At 37.0% G+C, this 23712-nt stretch overlaps 3 protein-coding genes across 3 annotated transcripts in view; all 3 read right to left on the bottom strand.

The window, feature by feature from the left end:
* Window positions 1-1836: 1836 nt before the first annotated feature.
* LOC134746182 (sec1 family domain-containing protein 2-like) lies at window positions 1837-12836 on the bottom strand. Its single transcript, XM_063680500.1, has 11 exons — window positions 12578-12836; window positions 11944-12195; window positions 10922-11227; window positions 10369-10541; window positions 9997-10152; window positions 9445-9515; window positions 8214-8383; window positions 7253-7533; window positions 6107-6268; window positions 4543-4653; window positions 1837-2937 (listed from the first exon to the last, which is right to left on the bottom strand). Exons 1-11 carry the CDS (start codon window positions 12755-12757, stop codon window positions 2841-2843), a joined length of 1959 nt encoding a protein of 652 aa, XP_063536570.1. The 5' UTR covers window positions 12758-12836; the 3' UTR covers window positions 1837-2840.
* A 1396-nt stretch (window positions 12837-14232) lies between these two features.
* Window positions 14233-15571, bottom strand: LOC134745789 (cytochrome c oxidase subunit 6A, mitochondrial). Its single transcript, XM_063679876.1, has 3 exons — window positions 15412-15571; window positions 15156-15304; window positions 14233-14393 (listed from the first exon to the last, which is right to left on the bottom strand). Exons 1-3 carry the CDS (start codon window positions 15500-15502, stop codon window positions 14313-14315), a joined length of 321 nt encoding a protein of 106 aa, XP_063535946.1. The 5' UTR covers window positions 15503-15571; the 3' UTR covers window positions 14233-14312.
* Window positions 15572-18744: 3173 nt separating this feature from the next.
* LOC134746192 (serine/threonine-protein kinase S6KL) overlaps window positions 18745-23712 on the bottom strand; it is a 75396-nt gene continuing 70428 nt past the window's right edge. The window contains exons 8-10 of the mRNA XM_063680519.1: window positions 19835-19905; window positions 19258-19438; window positions 18745-18889 (exon numbers count right to left, since the gene is read on the bottom strand). Of these exons, the coding sequence (XP_063536589.1) occupies window positions 18785-18889; window positions 19258-19438; window positions 19835-19905 (357 nt within the window). The 3' untranslated portion in view covers window positions 18745-18784. The remainder of the gene's footprint in view (window positions 18890-19257; window positions 19439-19834; window positions 19906-23712) is intronic.

Here is a 23712-nt window from a genome sequence, read left to right as displayed (position 1 = left end):
AGTTTTCAAATGAAAGGTCTTTTGAAATTATAGAAACTAAGAAATCAATTTTTGAAACTCTATTTTTAAAGCTACCCTAGTAGTTATGAAAATATAGTTCTGTTGATGAAAGTGAATTTGTATCAAATTTGGACAAAAGGAATTTGTATGAATTTTGCACGTCTTATTTCTTTCGCCGACAACTTTGTCACCAATTGTGATAATATTGTATGAAAAAAATATGTATAAAAAATAAGCATTACACAGCAAAGAAAGTAAAACTCATAGAGAAGATTTATCTAGAAATAATGAATGATTTGAATCAATAACTCTTTGGTATAGTATAGGTAATACCTTTAATTTGATACTAATGACAAAATATCTAAATTATAAATGTTATTAAATGATTAAACTGAAATAGATATCATACACTAAAGAAATAGTGACCAAGTCCACCGCTGGCGGCGGGAGGGTGGACTTTGTCACTTTTTCTTTAGTGTATGATAGTACACTAAAGAAAACTAGTATGTGTAGTGTTACTACTAAAACACTAATCAAAATATTTCATTAAAATATGTAATTTGATTTGTTTCCAAGTTGGTTATTAAATGATGTCCAATGTGAAAAGCATTAATAAAACCTCTTTTAACGTTATAGCGATTTTTATTCGACTATTTCTTTTGTAATTTCTTGTGACCCTATGGCCGCCACATACGTCATTTGACGCGCGCTGCTACAGCCTAATATCAACCTTCGTGCATTCCGATAAGGTTCACAATAATGCACTGCGTACGATACGCATGGCGTACAAAGGATTAATGCTAGTGGTAATTTCTTCAGGGTGCCTAACTGCCGTATTCACATTTGTCTGTCGTGTTGTGTGCATCACGACACGTCAGACAAATTGTGAACGCAACCATATTAAATGTATGAAACCGGTTGCCGTTCTGATGCGTCACGACACAACACAAAGCAACACGACAGACAAATGTGAGTCCGGCTTAAGACGGAATTTAGAACCTACCTGGAATTTAATAACAACGCCATCTAGCGACGAGTAGAAGTGAAATGTCTTATTTTTTGAATGAAATAAACATAAACGTCAGATTATGTGGACGAAGGATTTTGCAGGTACGATTATAGCAAATCTGCCATCTTATTGGGCCTAATATGTTTATACTTGCGAACGGGCTATCGGGCTAAATATCAGCACATCGTTAACAATATTTGAAATGTAAATAAATGGTTCATATGCAAAAAATATCAAACATTGGAAATATTAGACCATAAGAGACAAAGTATTTTTTAAATGTGTACAATATTGTTAAAGATGTGCTGATATTCCGTGAAACGGAAAACGACTCTTGCTCGGGCCCGACGAGGCTAATTCAGTCTGTCATATTAAACTCATGTCTATTATGATATTGTTAATCCATTTTAACGTAACTAGCGGACTAGCGGACCACTTCACATATTATATGTAGTTGTTAATAAAGCGGTTCGATTATAATGGCCCGATTCGCGGTTCGATTATATTACCCTGTACTTTCGATGGCGATTGCGTGAGGGATTTTTGTCTTTATCAAATTTACATCTAGCAGGATTCTTTAATAAAATACTCTTACACGTTTAAACTACTTTTATTTCAATATCTTAATAGTTATAAAAATTGCCTACAGGCTTATCTTGACTATAAACAAAAACTTAACCCTTAAATGCATGATTTTTTGTATAACTTTTTAATAAATTGAAATAGATGTGTTATGCTGTATAAAAGTAATAAATGTGATTTTGGATAGCTGCATATTGAGCCACGGACCATCAAATATACGATGCATATATACATCATTATGCATTTAAGGGTTAAATAATATTAATAACATATTAACAGTTTATACCTGCATTGTTATTGCATTGCACTTACAATTAATTAAATTATTTAAAATGTATTATAAATATTCACAGTATTACATAGATTAACATTGCATAACGTTACTTTTGGAGTAACCAAATACATCTAGCTTAAAAATAACAGCCAAAATACACATTATCTAGCAAGCAACAGAGAAATGAAGCCTATGACAACGACATTTAAACGGTAAGGGTCATAAAAGCTTAGCTAGGTACAGGTACCCAGTTATATATTATAATGTAAGATACAACATATGCTAATCATGCTAGGTAAATTATACCCGATTTTCCTAACAAAAAGTAAGAATGCTCACAAATAGCATATGCAGAGCCCGCTCCTTTTGTCGCGCATGCCAATTTTTTATGTTATTTGTAAATATAACCCTGTAATTTATCTTTTGTTGTGTGGCAATAAATGTTGTCTTCTTCTTTTTTATTCTTAAATAAAATCGCACATTTTAGAAGCAATTTTCATATTTTTAGTTTTGTGCATAAATTGTTACAAATTTTTAAAGTGCGTTTTAGACCTATGTTAGTGTTTTTTTCATATCGCGCGAAAGTCAAAACATCAGGATTCGAATCGCTGAAGTCACTAGAGAAAATCCTCAAGATTGCTAATAAAAAATTTTGCAACCATATTACAATCTAAAAAAAGCGGTACGATTATTCAAAAACTCCGCTCTTTGAACCTACGGCATCTACACCATCTTTCGGTAAGTTGTAAGTTCGGTAAGTCGTTAACGGCGCTGGTGGTGCTTATCTGGCGAGGACGTTTGTCATGGTTTCCACTGGAGTGACGAATTTCGGTTAACGATGAACACGGCTAAATTAAACATCTAATTATAACGCCATCTATCGACAACTTACCAAACTTAATACACCATCTTTCGGCATGTGTCTTTGACGGCGCTGGTGGTGCTTATCTTGCGCGCCATCAGGGGTGAGTACTGCTATAAGGCGAGGACGTCTCTCATGGCTTCCACTGGAGTGACGAATTTTGTGGAACCGATAAATACGGCGGTGTCGACGCCGCTCGTGATCACGGTCCTGCAGATGAAATTGTCAATTAACAGCTAATCGGTTACCTACACTACCTATTCTAGGTTGTCTGGAAGAGATCGCTCTTCAACGATAAGACCGCCTGTTGTTTACCTCTATTGTTTGCTGTAAGCTGTATATTTTACTGAGGTGTGCCGATAAAGAGTATTCTATCTATCTATCTAAGCAAAGGAATAGCGAAATGCGTATGTAAAGTACTTAAAGTGAAGTTCAATAGAAATTGCAAATAATGTAAACAAACCAAGTTACCTTCATAACTTCGTAATTTCGCACTTTTTAAGGACAAACTTGACCTTATCAACAGTTAATATAATTAAATTTTTAATTTAAAATATATGTTGATTATTAATATTTCAGTGAAAACAACCTTCGTAAGAATTTTAGGTTATATGTCAAATGCTAAAAAAATCTGTCATATTTGTTTACATTATTTGCAATTTCTATTGCACTCCACTTTACTGCAAAATATTGTAGCCAATAGTGTCAGTTGAAGTAGATTACTCTGTACGATTACGCTATTACGATTTCAACATTATTCACCAAATGCATTATTTAAAGTATGAGACAAGTTAGTGCTTCGAACTTGGCAATTAGCCTCATGCATGAAGTTTATATTTGAACGAAATATGTTTTATTCGGATGTTTGTTACCGTTATATCATGTTACAAATGCATTTCCGTTTTTAAATTACCATTTAATTACTTAAAATTATAAATAAAAAGTACAAAAATTTGCCCGCGAAAAGCTAGTGAGCGAAACGCTGGAAACGCCACGTGACGTCACGTGTTCGACAGATTAGTGTCATTAGTAGCAAACGTCAGTTGGGCCGCCCAACGTGTGACGTCATCACGCTCTGTCGAATTCGCGCCAAAAGTTATGAGCGTTTCAACCGCTCAAAATTTTTCAACATTTTAAGTATTTTTTGATAAAATAATGTTAAGGTTTACAAAAGTATTTTTATCATTTCCGGTGTTCCAACGATATAAATTATGAATCCAAAAATAAAAATAAATTCATGCATGGAGCTAATTGAAGAAGATACAGGAGCCGTACGGCTCTATACGTTATGCGGCCACTCTGGTGATCAAAAGTTGACGTATGATAGTTCAAATCCTACAAAAAATAAAAAACAGGTTAGCCCTCTCAACCCTCTAAAATAAGAAATAAGCAGTTTTGACTTATTCACAATATTAGTGGTGGTAATTGCTATAACTGTTTCAAATTTTAGGTATCTATGTCAAACGGTCTCTGAGAAAAACGTATTTAACCGATTTGCAAGACCGATGTGATCCCATAAGTGTTCCGTTTGTCAAAAGAAAGTTTTGCACGGAACACTAAAAATTGATAAATTTTGTCCTTCGCTGAAAACACAGGAACTAGTTCAAGCATTTGTAACCCACTTTCTTCTACTAACAACTCTTAGTCTTTAAGATGAACCTCTGTACAATACTTTTTTTCCAATAAATTATTTGTATTTGTATCCGAAATAGATTGCTTTCAAAATTCATTGGTTAGTCTAAAAAATATAGTTAAACGTAAGATATTTTTGAGCAGCTCGGCCACTCAGATATACCTGATGGCGACTGTGCCTACCTGTGGATACGCTTGCACTCCTCGGCCGTAATGCCGCCAACGACGAAGATGATCACGGTGGGGCTGTCGAGCGGGTGCTTGGTGCTGCGAGTTTTCTTGCTCGTTAGAATGCTGGAAAAACACGTAAACATGTATTAACAATAGTAAACAATAAAAAAGGTGACTGATTGACACGAACGACTAACGGAAAGCAAAAAATATTTAAACTGTACTAGACGTCATATATTAAAGAAAAAGTGACGAAGCCCTCCAGTGGAGAAGGCCGGATTCGAACCGGCGTCTTTAGGTATCGGTTACCTACTAATACCGAAAAGCAACACTATTATCTGAACAATGGTAGGCCTTATATCGTTGCAATAAGGAACCCAAATTGTCAGTTAACTGTGTCAACAATAGTAGGAACTGTGGCCCTTGAAAAGGCGTACCTACAAGAGGTACATAAAACTTGTGAACTTGTGAAGTGGTGAAGGTCGGATTTGAACCGGCATCTTTAGCTATCGGTTCATGGCGTTAGCCGCGATAGCTAAAGACGCCGGTTCGAATCCGGCCTTCACCACTGGAGGGCTTCGTCACTTTTTCTTTAATATATAACGTCTATTACAGTTTTTAATTTATATATAGTAGTGTGACTACTTAAAAAACACACAACAAAATATTTAATAAAATAATTTGATTTTTCCAAACTTGTTAACGGAAAGCAAACATCTTGACCTTGCAAATATTTGCTCTTAAAGTTTGTTATTCCGCGCTGGAATATTACTGTCAAGGGAGTCTTTTTTATTATGTCACTAAGTCACGGGAATCAAGGAAGTTTTAAATTTAATAACTACTTTATGTGTATCCAATAATTTAATCTATTGGCAAATTTACCTTTTTTATATCGTGGATCTGTTGCTTATAAAGTAATTTTATTGTAGGCCGAATCGATCTTTACCTTCCACTATTTATTTTTAAAGAATCTGTTCAGTACTCACTTAAGTCCGCTCCGCAGCAAATTTTTGAGTCCCTCGTTCATGTGTCGCAGATCCGTTAGTTCAGGACGCTCCGTGTCTACCTGGGCCGTGTTGCATAATAAACTACAACTAATATTACAAGCGGAACTCCTTTTCTAATTCCACTTATTAGAAAAGGAGTTCCGCTTGTAATATTAGTTGTAGTTTATAATTCAACACGGCCCAGGTCTTCTACCAATCGTTGTAACACGCCACGGTATAGTCTGCATCTTCTCAAATGATTATTTCGCCAAAGACCCTAGTCTGTTAAACAAAAGCCTTTGTTCCTTTTGTGCGTGCGCGTGCCCATTGTTGGTGAGCGAGTGGCCATTGTTGGTAAGCGCATGCCACTCGCTAATACACAATGGTCACGCGCTCACCAGCAATAGGCACGCGCACGAATAAAAGGAACAAAGGTGTTTGTTTAACATATAAGGGTCTTTGGCGAAAAAATAATTTGAGAAGATGCAGACTATACTCGTGCCCCGCGCCTGTTTCACACGGCTTTAGGAGCGAGTACCTTGCCTTCCAGTATTAATTTTTATTTTAGGTCCAATTCCCAGACTACTCACTTGAGTCCGCTCCGCAGCAAATCCTTAAGCCCCTCGTTCCTGTATCGCAGATCCGTTAGTTCCGGTCGCTCCGTGTCTACCAGGTCTTCTACCAGCTGTTGTAACGCGCCACGGTACTCGTGTCCCCCACCTGTTTCGCACGGCTTTAGAACAGAGTTGTACCTGGCAACCAAAAAATATCACCACGTTAAGATTATATTTTAGGCAAAATAATTGTAATACAAACCGGACAAGTGCGAATCGGACTCGCCCACCGAGGGTTCCGTACTTTTTAGTATTTGTTGTTGTAGCGGCAACAGAAATACATCATCTGTGAAAATTTCAACTGTCTAGCTATCACGGTTCAACGGATCACGGCTCACGGCCTGGTGACAGACAGACGAACAGAGGAGTCTTAGTAATAGGGTCCCGTTTTTACCCTTTGGGTACGGAACCCTAAAAACTAAGTAATAAAAAGAAAAAGACCTACTGAACTTAAATTCTTAAACATTTTTATTTTTTAGGACATAGTGAGTGACAAATGAATCGAATCTAGCACAACTAGCAATCCCAAATGCTATCGTTAACAGTCTCTCCCGCATGGTCATACTAATACCTAAATAACTGATAGATGTACCGAATTTCAGACATAATTTAACACTTGCCACGTTTTTGCGGCGTAACACTTCATAATTTTATACTAGTCTTAAGAAATATTGGTAGGTCTATAGTATACTATGACGTGACGTGAAACGTCTCCTTGTCTTGTTTTTCAAATCTACTTACTTCTGCAAAATCTTCCTCATCATCGCAATCTCCTTCAGCCTCCCCATGATGGACTTGGACACATCATCGCAGTGCTCCGCGCTGCGCCTCAGCCCGTGGTCAGCGAACAGGGTCTGGTGGTTTGTGGTCCTCGAATATGGCCACGCCCGGGACCTTTACTTTGCTCGGCCTGATTGTTTCCAAAGGGAAACATCGGCAAACTCCTATTGTCGGTATATTACTCACAACTCTCATAATACAGATCAAAAATTAAAAGATAAAGATAAGATAAAAGACATTTATTCGTGACAGACAACAACAGCAAGAAAAGAAGAGATCATCAAGTGTGCATCACGAAATGGACTCAACTCAGCATAATGCTAGCTATAAAGTTCTACTCACTTCTGCAAATTCTTCCTCATCGTCGCAATCTCCTTCAGCCTCCCCATGATGGACTTGGATACGTCATCACAGTGCTCCGGGCTGCCCCTCAGTCCATGGTCAGCGAACAGGGTCTTGTGGTCCTCGAATATGGCCACGCTTAACGTCTCTGTGAGGCTGTCTTCGTGCTGTTTTGAGAAGGACACTTCGGTGCCGGTGAGGGAATACACGTGGACTATGAGGGCGAGGAGGCTTTCTAGGGGGAGGTTGCGGTCTTTTCTGGTCTTTATTAGATGGCTGATCTGAAAAAAAATAAGTTTTTTTTTTTATCGCGTATATATATATATATATCTTTACTTGAAAATAATTGTAGTGTATAACTAGCCTTATGAACCGATTTCGCATGTACAACCAGCCTTAAAGTTTATAGTCTATGATTGTTCATTATTTTAGTATGTGGGTATTTTTGCACTTTGTAATTTTTCCTCAGTCACCCGTTGACCACGAACGCTGTAAAGGGTTCGAAACGTCGGGATGTATTATAAATTCAATATACGCGATATAATCCGTTTTCATAGTTTTATTTCAAGAATATTATATTTCAGCAAACTGAAACAAAAAACGCGGAACGTAAGTACTTAAAGTGCCGTGGGTTCAGCCAGCAGTTTTTGAAAAATCGTAGAGCATTTTTAGATCATAATATATTAATAACAATCTTGATGCCTTTCTCCAGTAACTTAATCGATTCAAAACCTGATTAAACAACTTTCGCTCGATGGAAAAAATAGCTTCTGTATTGTTTGCGAGCTCCCGATATTTCGACGCAGTTACATGCACCTTGTTCACCGTCAATATAAGTCTAGTGAAACTAACCGTGATTCATTCAAAACGTACTAGCGTCAATCATCGTACTAGCGTCAAACGTGGCAATATTGCCTTCTGTAAGTAATTATACTCGTCCACTTGCATGTTATTTAATTACCTGGTGTAGCACGCTAGTGGAGTCACGACTAGCGGCCAGGCTCTGCAGCACCTGCCGTTCTAAATTCTGCAGGAGTTCCACCTGTGAACGCTTGGGGGACTTCAGCGTGTGGACCACGCCTAGCGCTTGTTGCAGCACGCCGATGTGCTTTTCTATTATGTCGTAGTTGCCTGAAAATTTAATAACACATCTTAATAAGGAATATTACTGCAATGTGCAGTGCCAGCCAGAGTGCAGCACACATCCTAAACTATAGAGTAACTTATACATACTATGCCTTAAACAGTTTTTTGACAAGTTTTCACTATGACATTGATGCATCGCGGCGGTTTGTTTACAGGTGGCCTACCGCGAAATGCGAAAATGTAAATTTCGTTGTCTGCCTCTCTATCGATCGAATATGCAAGAGAGATAGAAAGGCAGAAACCGAACTTTCGATTTGTCTGTTTCGCGGCAGGCCCTATGACTGTGCTAGTGACGCCCTCTACGCAAAGTTTTGCGTAATATTCCCTATTGCAATAGAATGTTTTCGAAATAAAATAATAACTGTTTAATACAAGAGTAACTATACTCATAGACAAATTTAGAGGAACGCAAAACAAAAAGGTTCAATTACTGGATTACAGCACCTAAAGTAATTGGGTCAAAATTCTTTTCGTTGTCTTGTTGTATCAAATAAATAAAAACAGTTGAGTGCTATTGCATGTCATTCTAGCTGTAGATTATAATTATCTTGAGAAAAATGAAAAAAACCGGACAAGTGCGAGTCGGACTCGCCCACCGAGAATTCCGTACTTTTTAGTATTTGTTGTTATAGCGGCAACAGAAATACGTAATCTGTGAAAATTTCAACTGTCTAGCTATCACGGTTCATGAGATACAGCCTGGTGACAGACAGACGGACAGCGGAGTCTTAGTAATAGGGTCCCGTTTTTACCCTTTGGGTACGGAACCCTAAAAAGTACGCACCCTTCTCCAAGGCACTACGTCTATCTGCCTGCTTATTTCTCGTAATGTAAAAGACACCACGCACACAAATACAGCAAAAGTGCCGACTTTTACCAAACTAAATTTCACACCATGCACTCCGTCACATTTTTTGGGGACAAAAAACAAGACAACGAAAAGCATTTTGACCCAATTTCAAAAATAAGTACTTTTTTTGCGTTCCTCTAAATTATCCATGAGTGTATTTAGGGCTGCCGACAGTGTGTTTGTAAGTTTTTTTTACCTTTAGCGGCCGCGACGATCTTCTCAATGCTCTGCGGCGTGACCTTGAGGAGCGTCTTGGGGCTGGGCGACCTCAAAATTTAAAAAAATATTCTGCTAGTAGGCCTCAAGGGCTCTTTCACAAGGCAATACAACATTTACAGTGTCATCATATGGGGCATTTTCTATGAATCTCTATCGCACGCAAATAATTATATTGCTGTCCTGCCGATGATGCCAGCGGTAAATGTCACTGTTCGAGCGGGACAGTCATATAATTATGCGCGTGCGACAGAGATAGGAAATGGGGGGTTAATGTACGAAATTCTCGCCCTTAGCGTCCTTACTTTCGCAACATTTATAAATACAACAGCCAATATTCGGGTAAACAACATATTATAATATTCTTAAAATAAATAACTACTAAAATATAACAGAGACGTATATGTCTCTGTTGTAAATAACACATTAAATTTGCAGATGAAAAAGTTCGCCACGACATGAGAAAAATAATCGGTAATAGCTGTTAATAAGATTTGGAGGTGTAAAGGTTCTCCAAGTGTCAAAGAAATACCTTTGCACATCTATCTTGGACAGCTTGTTGTAGAGGTCGAACATGACCTCCTTCTGGCTCTTGTTGATCATGTGGTCGAAGGTGGAAGTGCAGGAGTCGTCGTTGGCGTGGTATAGGCAGCCGGGGGCGAGTTGCAGGTCTTCCGGATGCGAGATACTGGAAGAGTTTCAGGTAAGAGAAGTCGATAATCTATTGTACTTTTAGTTGATTGTAACACGACTTTACAACGTCGTCATTATCATATTGTGAATATTTGAAACTTATAAAATTGGCTTTTGCAAAAAAAAATGTCACGCCAAAACTCGGCTTCCAAGCATAAACAATTATAAGAGAAGCGTTCGTAAACAACAGTTTGAGAGAGTGCTTACTCACACATTAGCCTCACACAACGGTGACATATCCACCGCGACATCGTTGCTGTGTCCCGGAAACCTTGGCAACACTGTCATAATCTTGTCAAGAACAGATTCCATTGAATGGCTGGTCACACCGCACACGTCCAGGGTACGATCGATGACGATTAGGGACGCGGGACTTGTACAATTCTAGAATGAAACAAGACATAACGTCATAATCGCAATTTATAAATATTAGAACATAACATAAGATAGTCACTTTATGGGTCTTACACACGCACAGATAACAAAAGTTGTCTCTGTTCCCGAAAATTAAAGATACTGGAATGACTTAACCTGGTCCAAATGGTCAGCATTGGTTTCACCAATGTTCTGAACTTTTAGGAACAGCAAAAACTAAAAGTTAGCCATTTTCAACTAAAAAGGTACTTATTGTCGCTTGTTAGTAATGCGCTATTTCCTTATAGCTTCAATTTGAAATCAACCTTATCAACAACCGACAATGTGGTACCTTTTGGTTGAAAACGTCACAAATATGCGACTTTGCATCTAACTAAATTAGAATTTACCTTTCTCCGAGCCAAACAAACAGGCGAATTTTCCAGCACCCCAGCTATCAATGAGCTGAAAGTTCCCATGTAATACACATCCTCTTTCAAATTCATGGACTCCATAATACTGTTCAAACCACTAGCCAGCCTCCGCACTTGAGCCCTCTCCTCTTTGCTCAGCGTGTACAGGTCTATAGATGTTGACTCTGTTGTGAGTTTACCATCGTACGCTGGATACACTTTGTGGTATGGTGGTGTGAGGAACACTACATTCGTTGGTGATATTGTGAATAGTGGGAGATGGACCACTTCAACCGCACATTGCTGAAAAATGAAGTTAATAATAATAAGTCACGTCAATACGTCCCACTGCTGGGCACAGGTCTCCTCTCATGCGTGAGAGGGCTTGGGCTATATTCCCCACGCTAGCCCAATGCGGATTGGGGACTTCACATACACCTTTGAATTTCTCGTATGAGTTTTTCGGAACTTATATATGAAATCTCATTAGATATTTACCACTAGCTTTTTGGTGAAGGAAAACATTGTGAGGAAAAATAAAGTTAAATATTTTTTTTCCAACAACATAGAACTATTAAAAATAAAATTGAAACTGAATGCAAAAATGACTGTCTGTTAGGTTTTCACAGTTAAACTACTGCCATGTGGAAATTTTGAGCCCTGGAAAAACATAGGCTAATTTATTTTGGATATCTAACCTCTGGGGAGGGAGGGAAAAAGATGTGGGCAGAGTGTGTACAGCTCTTTGGTGCTGCCATTCACAATTTTCTGTAAAAATTATCTAGCTAGTCCAATACATCAAAGGTGCAAATTGGGGTATGGATTGCGGTAACTTAAGTTTTTTTATTATGTATTTTTCTACTGGTGCCCATTTCAACAAATATTTGGCAAAGTGTAGAAGTAGTACAAGCTATACAAAATTATATACATCCTTTTTAAAGTTACTTGAAGTGAAATATCATAAAAACTAAAAACACTAATTTTGACATATTTAATATGAAAAGATTAAAGGTGCATACTTTTTTACCAATCCATTCCAATAGCATTCCCTCCAACTGCTTAGTGGCCTCTGTGGGAGCCTTGCCCGCCGCCACCACATCGCTCACATCCTTCCCGTCATTTAGCTCCAAATAAATCACGTCCAGGCTGACAGTGCATATCAGCATGCAGTGAGCAAAGTCACTGTGCTTGATGATCTCACGGACTGTGCGGAGCTGTGTGCTGGCGGATTGTGTGATGAAGACGGCTTTCTTTTGGTCTTTTGTTGCAAACTAAAAAGAAATATATGGTGATGGTGTTTTGGCACTCTTATAAGTTATTTTTAGAATGTTTTAAGATTGTAAACAGAGCAATAAATTAAACATTTACACACCTTAAAGATTCCTTCTGTATATATAAAAGGAATTTTTGTATTTTGTATACAAACCAAATCTGATCGAAATCATTGACTTAATTATATTCTCTTAGTTAACTCTTTATCTAAAAGCCTGCCATTCAGAAGGCAACTTTGGTATAACTAGGACACATTTTGCAGCCTTCCCTAATATTCCTATAGCATTTTTTAAAGAGATTAGGCTCCTTTAATACAAATTTAGTTTAAAATGAAACTGAATGAAAGAAAGGGAAAAGACTTCAAAAGTTTAAAAACCATACCTCAAAAGGCGATAAGCTCTTCACAGAGACGGCTCCCCCGTATATGAGATTCAACAATCCTCCGTCCCAATGTAAACATTCTGAACTGTAGTCGTCCAGGAACACGGCCGCTCCTATTATTCGATTGTACACCTCAGACCACCAGGCTTTTCCAAAATCTTTAACTGAGTTAATTGCCATTTTAAGTATCAATTAAATTAAATTCACAATTATTTAATACAATGCCTTTTGTTTGCTTTTCATTGCAGTTTCATATTTTATTGATATTTTCATGTTCAGCATGTTCTTGGTTTTTTTCATAGACATGTTTTGACAGTTGACGTCGACGTTGTCAGCTTTGACGTTTCCGTTTCTTTGTACCACAGATAACATTCAACTGAATAAAACCGGAAAATCCAGAAAAACATTTTTTTTTACCATGTTTTTACCTAAAACCCATGGTCCCCAACATAGCAGAAATAGACGAAATTTTGAGGGATTTTATTTTAATCTGTAGTTCACCTGATATTGATACTGTTTTAACAAGCTTTTACACAATGAGCAACATTTACTGAAATTTGGACTTAATCTGTAGCATGATAAAATTTATTTTAATATTGTCTTCGGTTACCGCGATAGTTACTCATGAAATAAAACTATGAAAACGGATTATATCGCGTATATTGAATTTATAATACATCCCGACGTTTCGAACCCTTTACAGCGTTCGTGGTCAACGGGTGACTGGGGAAAAATTACAAAGTGCAAAAATACCCACATACTAAAAATAATGAACAATCATAGACTATAAACTTTAAGGCTGGTTGTACATGCAAACTCGGTTCATAAGGCTAGTTATACACTACAATCATTTTCAAGTAAAGATTTTCAAATGATGTTGGACATTCTGAGTATAATATGTTTTGAAAAGATGTGTCCCGCCGAGTTTGTTGCCGGTCCCATATTGGGATACCCTCCTACAATTCAGGAAGGAATTAAATCTTCTCGGATCCGTGGTGTAGGGTTGGAGCCGGCGTAGTTTTTATCGCGTATATATATATATATATATCTTTACTTGAAAATAATTGTAGTGTATAACTAGCCTTATGAACCGATTTTGCATGTACAACCAGCCTTAAAGTTTATAGTCTATGATTGTTCATTATTTTTAGTATGTGGGTATTTTTGCACTTTGTAATTTTTCCTCATTCACCCGTTGACCACGAACGCTGTAAAGGGTTCGAAACGTCGGGATGTATTATAAATTCAATATACGCGATATAATCCGTTTTCATAGTTTTATTTCAAAATTTATTTTGTTTAATACCTGACAATGTACTTGTCTGACTAGCTACTAGCAGGGCCGGATTTAGGGGAGGGCATCCACAAAAGAGGGGCCTCCACAATAGACTTCGGAAAAATAATTTGAGGCCAGGGGGCCGCCACTCCTTATTTGCCCCGAGGCCTCCAGATCTCTAAATCCAGCCCTAGCTACTAGAAATATGCACATGCATTTAGAGACTTAAGGTCTGAAACAGGAACATTGAAATTTGCTATGTGGGGTCATAGGGCAGTTAATTTTACTTGGGGCAAGTCCCCTAAAAGTGTTTTTCTTGCTTCATAGTTTCTTTTATCCCATTTAAACTTACAATAAAATTAAATACTTCATCATATACTTTTTATTACTTTAATGACTTATCACAATTAATTTTCTAATAAAGTGCTCATGCACAGTTTCAGTTACATCATAGAATGTTCAGTGCTCATAGCCGCTGGGCAGGGCGTTGACATGGGGGTTGTGGAAGAGGGACTTCTGGCCATCACCCCATGGGAACCTCTGAAATAATAAATAACAAAAGTAGCATTAAAACTAGGAATAATGTAACAGGGAAAACACTAAGATGAGGAGGAAATACACAAAAGCCTCCCTAATCTGGACCTTCTCCAATCTGGCGAACTCTGTAATCCGGAAAGTCTCAGCGTGAAGAAACTGAGTCACAATATTTTTCAATTTCTTCCAACTAAGTGTCTTGATTATTTAAACGCAAAAATAATAAAGCAGAAAAAAGTATAATTAGCTGTTTTTTTACTGCTAGTAATTTATATGCTTAGTTTCCTCAAAGAAATATGTTAAACCCACAGAAATAAATCATAAATTTATTAGGTGATTTTTGAAACACAAAAATTTTGCTGATGATAATCCAGAAATCTCTGTAATCACTGTAATCAGTCAACAGTTTTCAACAGCAAGGTCCTACTGTACATTGTAGCATTTAACATTTTTGCTGCAACATTAGGTCAATTTGGCCCAATGGAAGTATGCTTATTTTCAATGTAAAGTAACTGCCACAGACAAAGTGTTAAATTCATTTAATTTAAGTATACTTGTATAATATTGCGACATGCTAAGAAATATGTAAGAACTAGAAATAAATCTACAGGTAGTCCAACTTTTTGTACTTATAGGGAAAATAGTTATTTTACATAATATGTATACTCACTAAACTCTTTAGTTTGCAAAAACGATGGATTTGAGTATAGTAAATTATTTAAACTGTTATTGGTGACATAAACGATAAATATTAGCAACAACGATTACCTTTGTGCGGACGCGAAGGTATTCATAGGGGACGAAGGGCGCAGGCTCATGATGTCCCTCCTGATGACCCAAGTAGGCGTTCAGCATGCCCAGACCCACGGCGGGGAAGCCCACGAAGAACGACATCTTCTTCCACAGGGCATGGCCACCTACCACAAAGACAAAACACCTTACAAGACTGCACAAACAGGTCAGAGATAAAGCCTTTAGGTTATACATGATTACATAATTCAAAATACTCATAAATATTGTTTACCTCCGTGACCACCAGCGGTGGCAGAGTGCGAGGAGGCGCGAGCCTGGTTCCTCAGGTAGCTCAGAGCGGCCCTTTGCAGAATAGCAGCCATTTTCACGGGAATCTCGTTCAACAAAATTCTATAATCGAAATTTACTGCTGTCAAATTGACAGATAAGAATCCATACCACAGATAGTAGTAGGACGTAACATGGCGTTTTGTTATTGCTAAAATTGAAAGAAAACCGTTATGTTTTATAGTTGGTCAACATAAACCTAGCATTACATAGATGCGGCCTACCGCGTGCGCCCGTAAGGGATAGACATAGATGACGTGATAAACGTGGGGATACCATATTGGTAAAAATTACCCCAATATTTGATATCACGTTGGGGCGATTACCCTGGAGGCAAAGTTTGACGGTATTAAAATTGTTGAATAAAATGTCAATGGGCCGTTCTTTTTAGGCGTAATAACAATGAAATACCTCCTATAATTCGCGCAGGTGGTACAAAACTAAACATGTTTAGTAAATAAAACGTAAAATAAAATGTATTATGAGTTTTAATTTTATGAAATCACAAATCACAATCACATTATTCACACCAATTAATGTACACCACATTTAATCTTCACAACATTTGTTTATTTTATTTTTTGGAATTAGAAATACGAAAAAACTACGAGGTCAAAATTACCCATAAAATTATGATATTTTCATCTGGTATCCCTAACATGATTGTTATGCAGCTAAATTAAGAAGAAGATTAAAAACGGCTGACCTCAGACTCGTCTGAGTAGCTCACATATTAGCACAAACAACCTACGTAATTTGGGCGGATAATTTTACAAATAATGTTTTGTTAATTTGTGTAAATAATTGTGATATTTTTATTGAAATCGTAATTCTACATTGCTTTGAGTGTAACGTAATTTTACAATGTTATTCTCACATATTGCGTTAAGAGGAAGGTGTAAAATACCGTACTTACGTGTGAAAGGTTATGTTCTCATATTTTTGCTCAGAGCGGCTATTACAGCCGATTACAGAACAATTCACCATTATTTTATCAATTCAAAACGCTAACCATCACTATGTTTTATAAAAGAAAGCACAATTTCATAGAAAACAACAATAATTAAACAAGCAACGAACAAGCATGACATGTCACGTACTTATTTGTTTGCCACAATTTCGGTTGTGGCAGAGGTGGAAAAGTGAAACTATGACAAAGACAAAAAGTAATATATTGCTCTCTGTCACTACTACTGAAAGATACATAAGACTATCCCGTTCGGTCATTTAGCCCCACCCCTCATGACCGATCCATGTTGGTCAAGCCAAATCTTGTCAGTAAATAAGAACAAAAAAACTATACTCATCCTTTTCTTTTGGGTGCTAGTACAACAAAGACAAAGATAGTATGATTCTCTCTGTCTATGTTTGAAATGAGACAGTCCTTTGACAAACTATATATAATTGGTCAAACCAAATTGTCAGTAAATAAGAACAAAAAAAACTATACTCGTCCTTTTCTTTTGGATGCTAGTACTAGTGTAAGACAAAGATAGTATGATTCTCTTTGTCTATGTTTGAAATGAAACAGTCCTTTGACAAACTATATTACGAATTTATTTTAATCAGGTTTAATCCATGTTTAACCATCATCATCATAATCACAATATATGTGTATTATTTTTATCATATAGGCGAACGGCGTTCGTTATCATATTATTATTAACTTAACAAAATACAGATTACCTATTGGCCATGTGCGAAGTTGGTGGTGGGAAGGTGATTTGGCCAGACTAACTATAATTTACAAAAATGGGTCATATTTTTACTAGGGATGAGAATTCCAGAAAAAATCGAATGTTTTTTTCGGGAATTTTACAAAATTTCGTTCTTCTCAGTTTTTTCCAGTTCTATTTAGAAAAATACATCACACACAATGCCACTGATGAGTGATGTCAGTGTCAATGCCAAAAACAAACACATTAGACATGCAAGACTTCCGGTTCGAGCGCCATCTTGATAGTTAGCATCGTGATTAATTACTTTGTTTTTTGCTTATTAATATTGTTTAAAGTGTAATATCGATAGCTTATTATATAGTAAACTAATGTGGTAGTGTGCAGTGAATGGAGAATTAATTTTGAAGCGCGTTTAACCACCATCTTGGAGTCAACGGCCGGTAGTCCACGTGCTTCTTGTAAAGTCTAGCTATCGATTTACAAGAGCTAACAAATCACCGTACACTGTCTTGTACAACCGTACAATTTTTGTCGTTTGTAAACCTCTCAATACCTTGATACTGGCGAAATAGTCCCACTGGGCTGAAGCCATAATTTTAAAAGAAGAAGAAGAAGAAGACATGCAACCTTAACCTACCTGTTTAAATTCCTAATCATAGTTGGTCAAGCAAATCTTGTCAGTAAATAAGAACAAAAAAACTATACTCATCCTTTTCTTTTGGGTGCTAGTACTAGTGTAAGACAAAGATAGTATGATTCTCTCTGTCTATGTTTGAAATGAGACAGTGCTTTAAGATAAGATAAGATAAGATACATTTATTGATAAAATTGTACAAATTTTACACGTCAATTCAGCCATACTATAATATACAATGTCAACCATATAATTATAATAAATTTATACTACGTTACAATATACAATTTGTGTTCGTAGTTCTATTGATAAAGTTCATTATTACAAACTATAAGTATATTGAAATGATATTGAAAAATACAGAAGTTTTGAAAAAAACTTGTTTTTTTTTCAGCCTTATTCTTATTTTTGGAAGTATTGTAACTGAAATTTGCATTGTTTTTTTCGAAAGAAACTTTAAAAAAAGAACGAGCCGTTTTGAAATTTTCCCGTAATTTTCCCGGTTTCTTTTCAACGCTAATTTTTACTAACAGAAAACAATATTAGAGTGCAAGGGTGAAATCAGATAGAAATAAGTACAGCTACGTTTGCTAAACTTATGCTTCTTATTATAAGGCTAGCTCTGAGGGCTAGCTGCCAACTGGTCCTATGTGATGTCACAGATTATAGTATAATATGGTGATGTGGCCTATTACAATTATTAGACTCGTTTCCTCACCAGAAAACATCAGGACTTTTCAAGGCGCTAACTACAAACTACTATAAGAAGATACCTACCTACTAGCTATTTTGTAAGGATCAAAATTATGTAAAACTTCATAGACCTAAATGTATACTATTCTGAATAATATAATACAGATTCATTTATAATTCACCTATGGCACCAAAGTACTTATTATTTAAAATTAATTTTCGTCATTTGGAATTACATTAATCACAATGAGGTATAAAGCACTAATTATATAATGGAATGATTAAGAATTTATCATTAGTTTTCTGGAAGTTTAAGTAGATTCAAAGTTTTCGAAGTGCAGATCATCGTCTTCGCTTTTTTCAGTGCAATCAGGTCCATCCGGAAAATAGCGTTCGAGAATGGATCTTGGAGTCACCTGAAAAATATAACATATTAAATTTATATTTAGGTAAGAACGCGGAACAGGGTAGGTACATACATACATCCCGAGTCCTGCGACTTTGATTTTTGTGGGCATATGCATGTTTGAAGAAATTGGAGATGTACATATTCCTCAGGACCTAATGTTTATCTGCCTCTCTATGGCATATTCGAGCGACAGACGGGAAAATAAAGTGTTTCGATTTCTCGACGTTGGAGGTAGGCCCACTGTTGTTGATAAAAGGGTTAGGATTGTGAGTTACCAATCAATCATGCTAATATTAAAAACCCAGGAAAAAATCTCAAATACCTACGCAAACTAGCGAAAAAGTAATTTTAAATACTTTAGTATTCTAAGCCTACCTTCATAGCCTTTACATGGTCGAACTTGTACCCCATGAAGAATGCCGACTGCTCCAACTGCCTCAAGCTCTTCATGCGAACCCGGGGATCGCGATCGAGGAGACGCACCAGCAAGCCGCGGGCGGGTTTCGACAGTTCTGCGTTTGGTGGTAACGTGCCCGGTACAGGCTGCTCTTGATTTCTGAAAATAATATATCAGGACGAAGAATACAATTATAATGGCCTCTACAAATGTCACCGATAATCGCATGCGATTTGCAAAACATTACGGCATTTGATCGATTGATTGAATTCGATGCTTCTAATAATTAGACGGCAATTATCTAAAATCGCATGCCATCTGTTGCAAGGTGTGTAGAAGCCTTAAGCAGGACCCACGAAACTACGGGAGGTAATATTGATTTCTCCTTTTAGATTTAGAATATTGTTTCCGCGTTATTTAATGTTCTTTTGATATTTTCCGGAAAACCAAGGCAATCGTGACTACTTTGAAAAAAACTCGTATCTTGTTCTATCAATCAATTTATCAAAGAAAAATGTATGGGATGCATTGTTTGCAGGTTTTTTTTTGTCATACGTGATGTCTTTTTCATCGTCAGTATCATCCGCATGGCTCGTTGCTCTGCGCGCAGCCGCAGGCACTGGAAACTGTAAACAATGGAAGAGTTACTACATTATTTGCCGTGTAATTCAATTTTTACAAATTTATGTTTTTGTATCATAGCTGGATTCCACGTTGTTGTAAATCGTGTTTGATACTGCTATAAACATTTATTCGTCGTCGATCTTGTCTAGTCATACACACACAATCACAATTATTTAGCAGTGGCGCTAGTCAGCACGTTGATGGGCTTTTAAGTTTTACAAGCCTCAACTTAGTTGCATTCTTTCGTGACCGTCTTGAGAAAGAAACTGATTAAGTGCTGTTCTGTGCGGAGGGTTCTATTTTAAATTGCTTATTATTTTTTTAGGTTTAGGAAAGCTCGTTGGTATCCCGATCCTGGCCTAAGGTCACACTTGTAAGTTTTACTTACGTAAGTAGGGACACAGATATACTACAGAATGAGATATGAATATCGTTATCTCATTCTAGCAAATAGCTTTGTCCCTACTTACGTAAGTAAAACTTACAAGTGTAATCCTGGCCTTAGAATTATTAATTATACTTACTTTACTCTTTAATTCTTATGCTTGAGTCGGAAGTGCCATAGATTATCCAACGTTGAAAATGGTAAGGTTGTAGTGTTTCATATGAAGTCGACGAGTAGAAAAAGAACTTATTTAAAAATCGAACTGGCCACTACAAGCCATATACGTAAAACAAAGAAATTAATTCAAAAGCCGCGAGTGTTGCAAAACGCTGCAGTATTAGCGGTTAAAGCGGTTAAAGATGAAATTTGTACTTTTTTAGGGTTCCGTACCCAAAGGGTACAAACGGGACCCTATTACTAAGACTCCGCTGTCCGTCTGTCTGTCACCAGGCTGTATCTCATGAACCGCGATAGCTAGACAGTTGACATTTTCACAGATGATGTATTTCTGTTGCCGCTATAACAACAAATACTAAAAAGTACGGAACCCTCGGTGCGCGAGTCCGACTCGCACTTGGCCGGTTTTTTTTAAATAAGGTAGGCACTTACTTTAAGTTTTAATATAAACGTTGTTTCTAGTAAGTAGCCTTGCTTTTTATTGTCTCGCAAAAGGTGAGAAAAGTAGAGTACTCTCCTTTGGGATAAAGCTGTTTTCGTCTTGGGCGAGCTTGAATCCCTCGCTGCACTGAGGACTCGTAACAGTCGTAACACGGGAGTTAAATCTTTCCTCCCTCGTTTGCTTAGAACTCCATATCGCGCCCGTGACATAAAACAGTGCTTTATCCTTTTTTATCTACTATTTTTTGACTGCGTCTTGGCACTCTTGGCGTTATAACCAACATAATTAGTAAGATTATCTACGAATTAAATTGCGATTGCGTGTAAAACTCGTTTATGAAAATGAGGCCTAAACGATAGTTTAGAAAACTAGAGATTGAATTTACACGGTGGCTAAAAAATAAGTGCATTCCCGTTGCCAGGGAGGTTTTGGGATATTATACTAAGCAACTTTTACTATGGGACCAACCCCGAAATCGCGAATAAAAATTTTGCTGTCGTACATTTTGGCTGGTCCATTTTCTATGGGAGGGTTAATTTTTTTTTTCCGGATTTCGTGGTTGATCCCATAGTAAAAGTTGCTCAGTATAATCTCAAAACCTCCCTGCCAATGGGAATGCACTTTTTTTTGCCACCCTATATAGCCGTCGTTAAAGGAATTAAATTAAACATTATACCTAATGATGTTAAACATTATATATAGATACACTTTTCCCCCGAACCCAAGTTGGAGTGCACCGATGTATAAGGCCGAATGATTTAACATCAAGCGGTTGACTGGCTGCATATTAAAAAAAAATATATATATATAGCCACAACCGAATACAGAACCTCCTCCTTCTATGAAATTGAAGTCGGTTAAAAAGCGACTAGAGTCCGAAGGGAAAGACCATTAGTTCAAGAATTAAACTCCTTTTTTTAGAAAAAATCCCAAGGCTCTGACGCAAGGAACCCAAAGAATCCTATCGAAGCTAAAAATAGCAAATATGCACCTTAATTACACTGTTGGGATTTACTGCGTATATTAACGACTGGCGCCCGTAATGGCCTCGAAAATTAACTTGATAGGCTTACTTATTCAACATGGGATAAAATTAAATATCTAAGGGGTTGGTTGCACCTATGAAAACTTCTGGTGTGGATTAATGCTTTAATTACCACCATATAATCATGCTGGTCTAGCTAGTAGTTAGACATTTAAATGTAGTATCTAAAATGGCAACGCAATAAAACTATAATGTACGAATAGAAAATAAAGTAATAGTAAATAAAGTCTTAATTATGAAATAGACTTATCCTGTACCTCGGTATAAAATCTGAACTTTTACGAGTAAGTAAGTGCCTAAGCGAGCACCTAAGCAGTAATATACTCGTAATTTAGACATATATGTATATTAATGTTTAAAAGTGCTGCCAATGCTGCCATATTTATTTTATTACTTAGTTATAGTGAATGTAGATGTTAGGATACATCAAATGTTTTTATTAAGGAACATATCTCATTAATTAAAATACTTGAGCGTAATAATATTCGGCTCAAGACTGAGGTACCTATAAGGTACAGATGTTGAAAGGAGAACACAAACCAGCCAGAATTCCGACCGGAATATCTATGTGTTTCTTCTGATCTAACATAGTAATTTATGTCAGTTCTTTTGATTCTATCCACACTTTAAGTAGGTAACTCTTATGCTCTCGCGCACGATAACGTCATGCTACCCCCAGATATCCGTGATCATAGAAATTTCGCTATGAATTACGTCACATCTTCAATGAGCCATAAACCGCCACCGGTGTAGTTTTGTATTGTACCAAATTGTCCGCATTTAGTTCTCCCATATACCTAGTTTACTTTCGCGGGAACCGAAACACATCTATCTTGTAGGACCTAGTAAACTACAAATAAAATAAAAGTTAGCATACTATAGGGCTACTGATTAATAAGGCGGTTGTTAAGAAATTATTATGGTCCGCTACGGACTGGCTGATGGCTTGGCTACATAAAGTTGAATAGGTAAGTAAACTGTAATATACATTTAGCGCGAAAACTAAGTCATCTTCTAATAAATAAATAAACCGGGCAACTTCTTTACCAATCGCCTGAAATATGTGGTAGACCTATAGGTAGGTAGGCACATTGTTTGTTTGTTTTGATGGTTTGTTTTGTGATTGTCTTCCTCCCACATGCAGTTTAATCTAACCATTACATCTTTGACCGCATACGATTTTGACTGGTCATTAATTTTAAGTATTGACCTATTATCGGCACGCTTCGATTGTATAAAAAACCGTTAGAATAAGTCTTATCTCCGGTATCAACAAAGTGGCAAAGATTAAGTAAGTGAGAGACGGTTCTGAGTAAGCTTCATTTTGGTTCAGTATGGTGTCTTGATGTTTGGCCGTATTTTTAGAAAAATCGTTCTCTGATCCCACTATTTTAGGTACCTTTATGTTTTATAGTGTAAAGGAGAGTACGGTAACAAAATTATATTCGGTCGTTTAGACGCTCTAAAACTACAGTTCAGGGATTCAGTTTTAGAATTTTATGGCTTGTGTCTGAATTCTAGAGGTGCCGCTCAATGGCTGAACTCAATTTAACAAAATGTTTCTTGCTGAACATTTTGCTCTAATGTAAAAATACCATCTACATTATTCCCGTGCATCGTCGATCACAGTCAGCACGAATCTGGTATGTTCCCTGCGCTACATAAGAGATAAGCACCCCTTGCACCAGTTGCACCATCCCACTAACCCAGGTTAACCGGTTAAACCTGGAGTTACCATGGTTACCACAATTTGCACAATT

Source organism: Cydia strobilella, chromosome 12 (assembly GCF_947568885.1).
Source record: "Cydia strobilella chromosome 12, ilCydStro3.1, whole genome shotgun sequence".
NCBI classification, from domain to species: Eukaryota; Metazoa; Arthropoda; class Insecta; order Lepidoptera; family Tortricidae; genus Cydia; species Cydia strobilella.
Note: the sequence above shows the minus strand (reverse complement) of the source record. Positions and strands in the feature narration are given on the sequence as shown.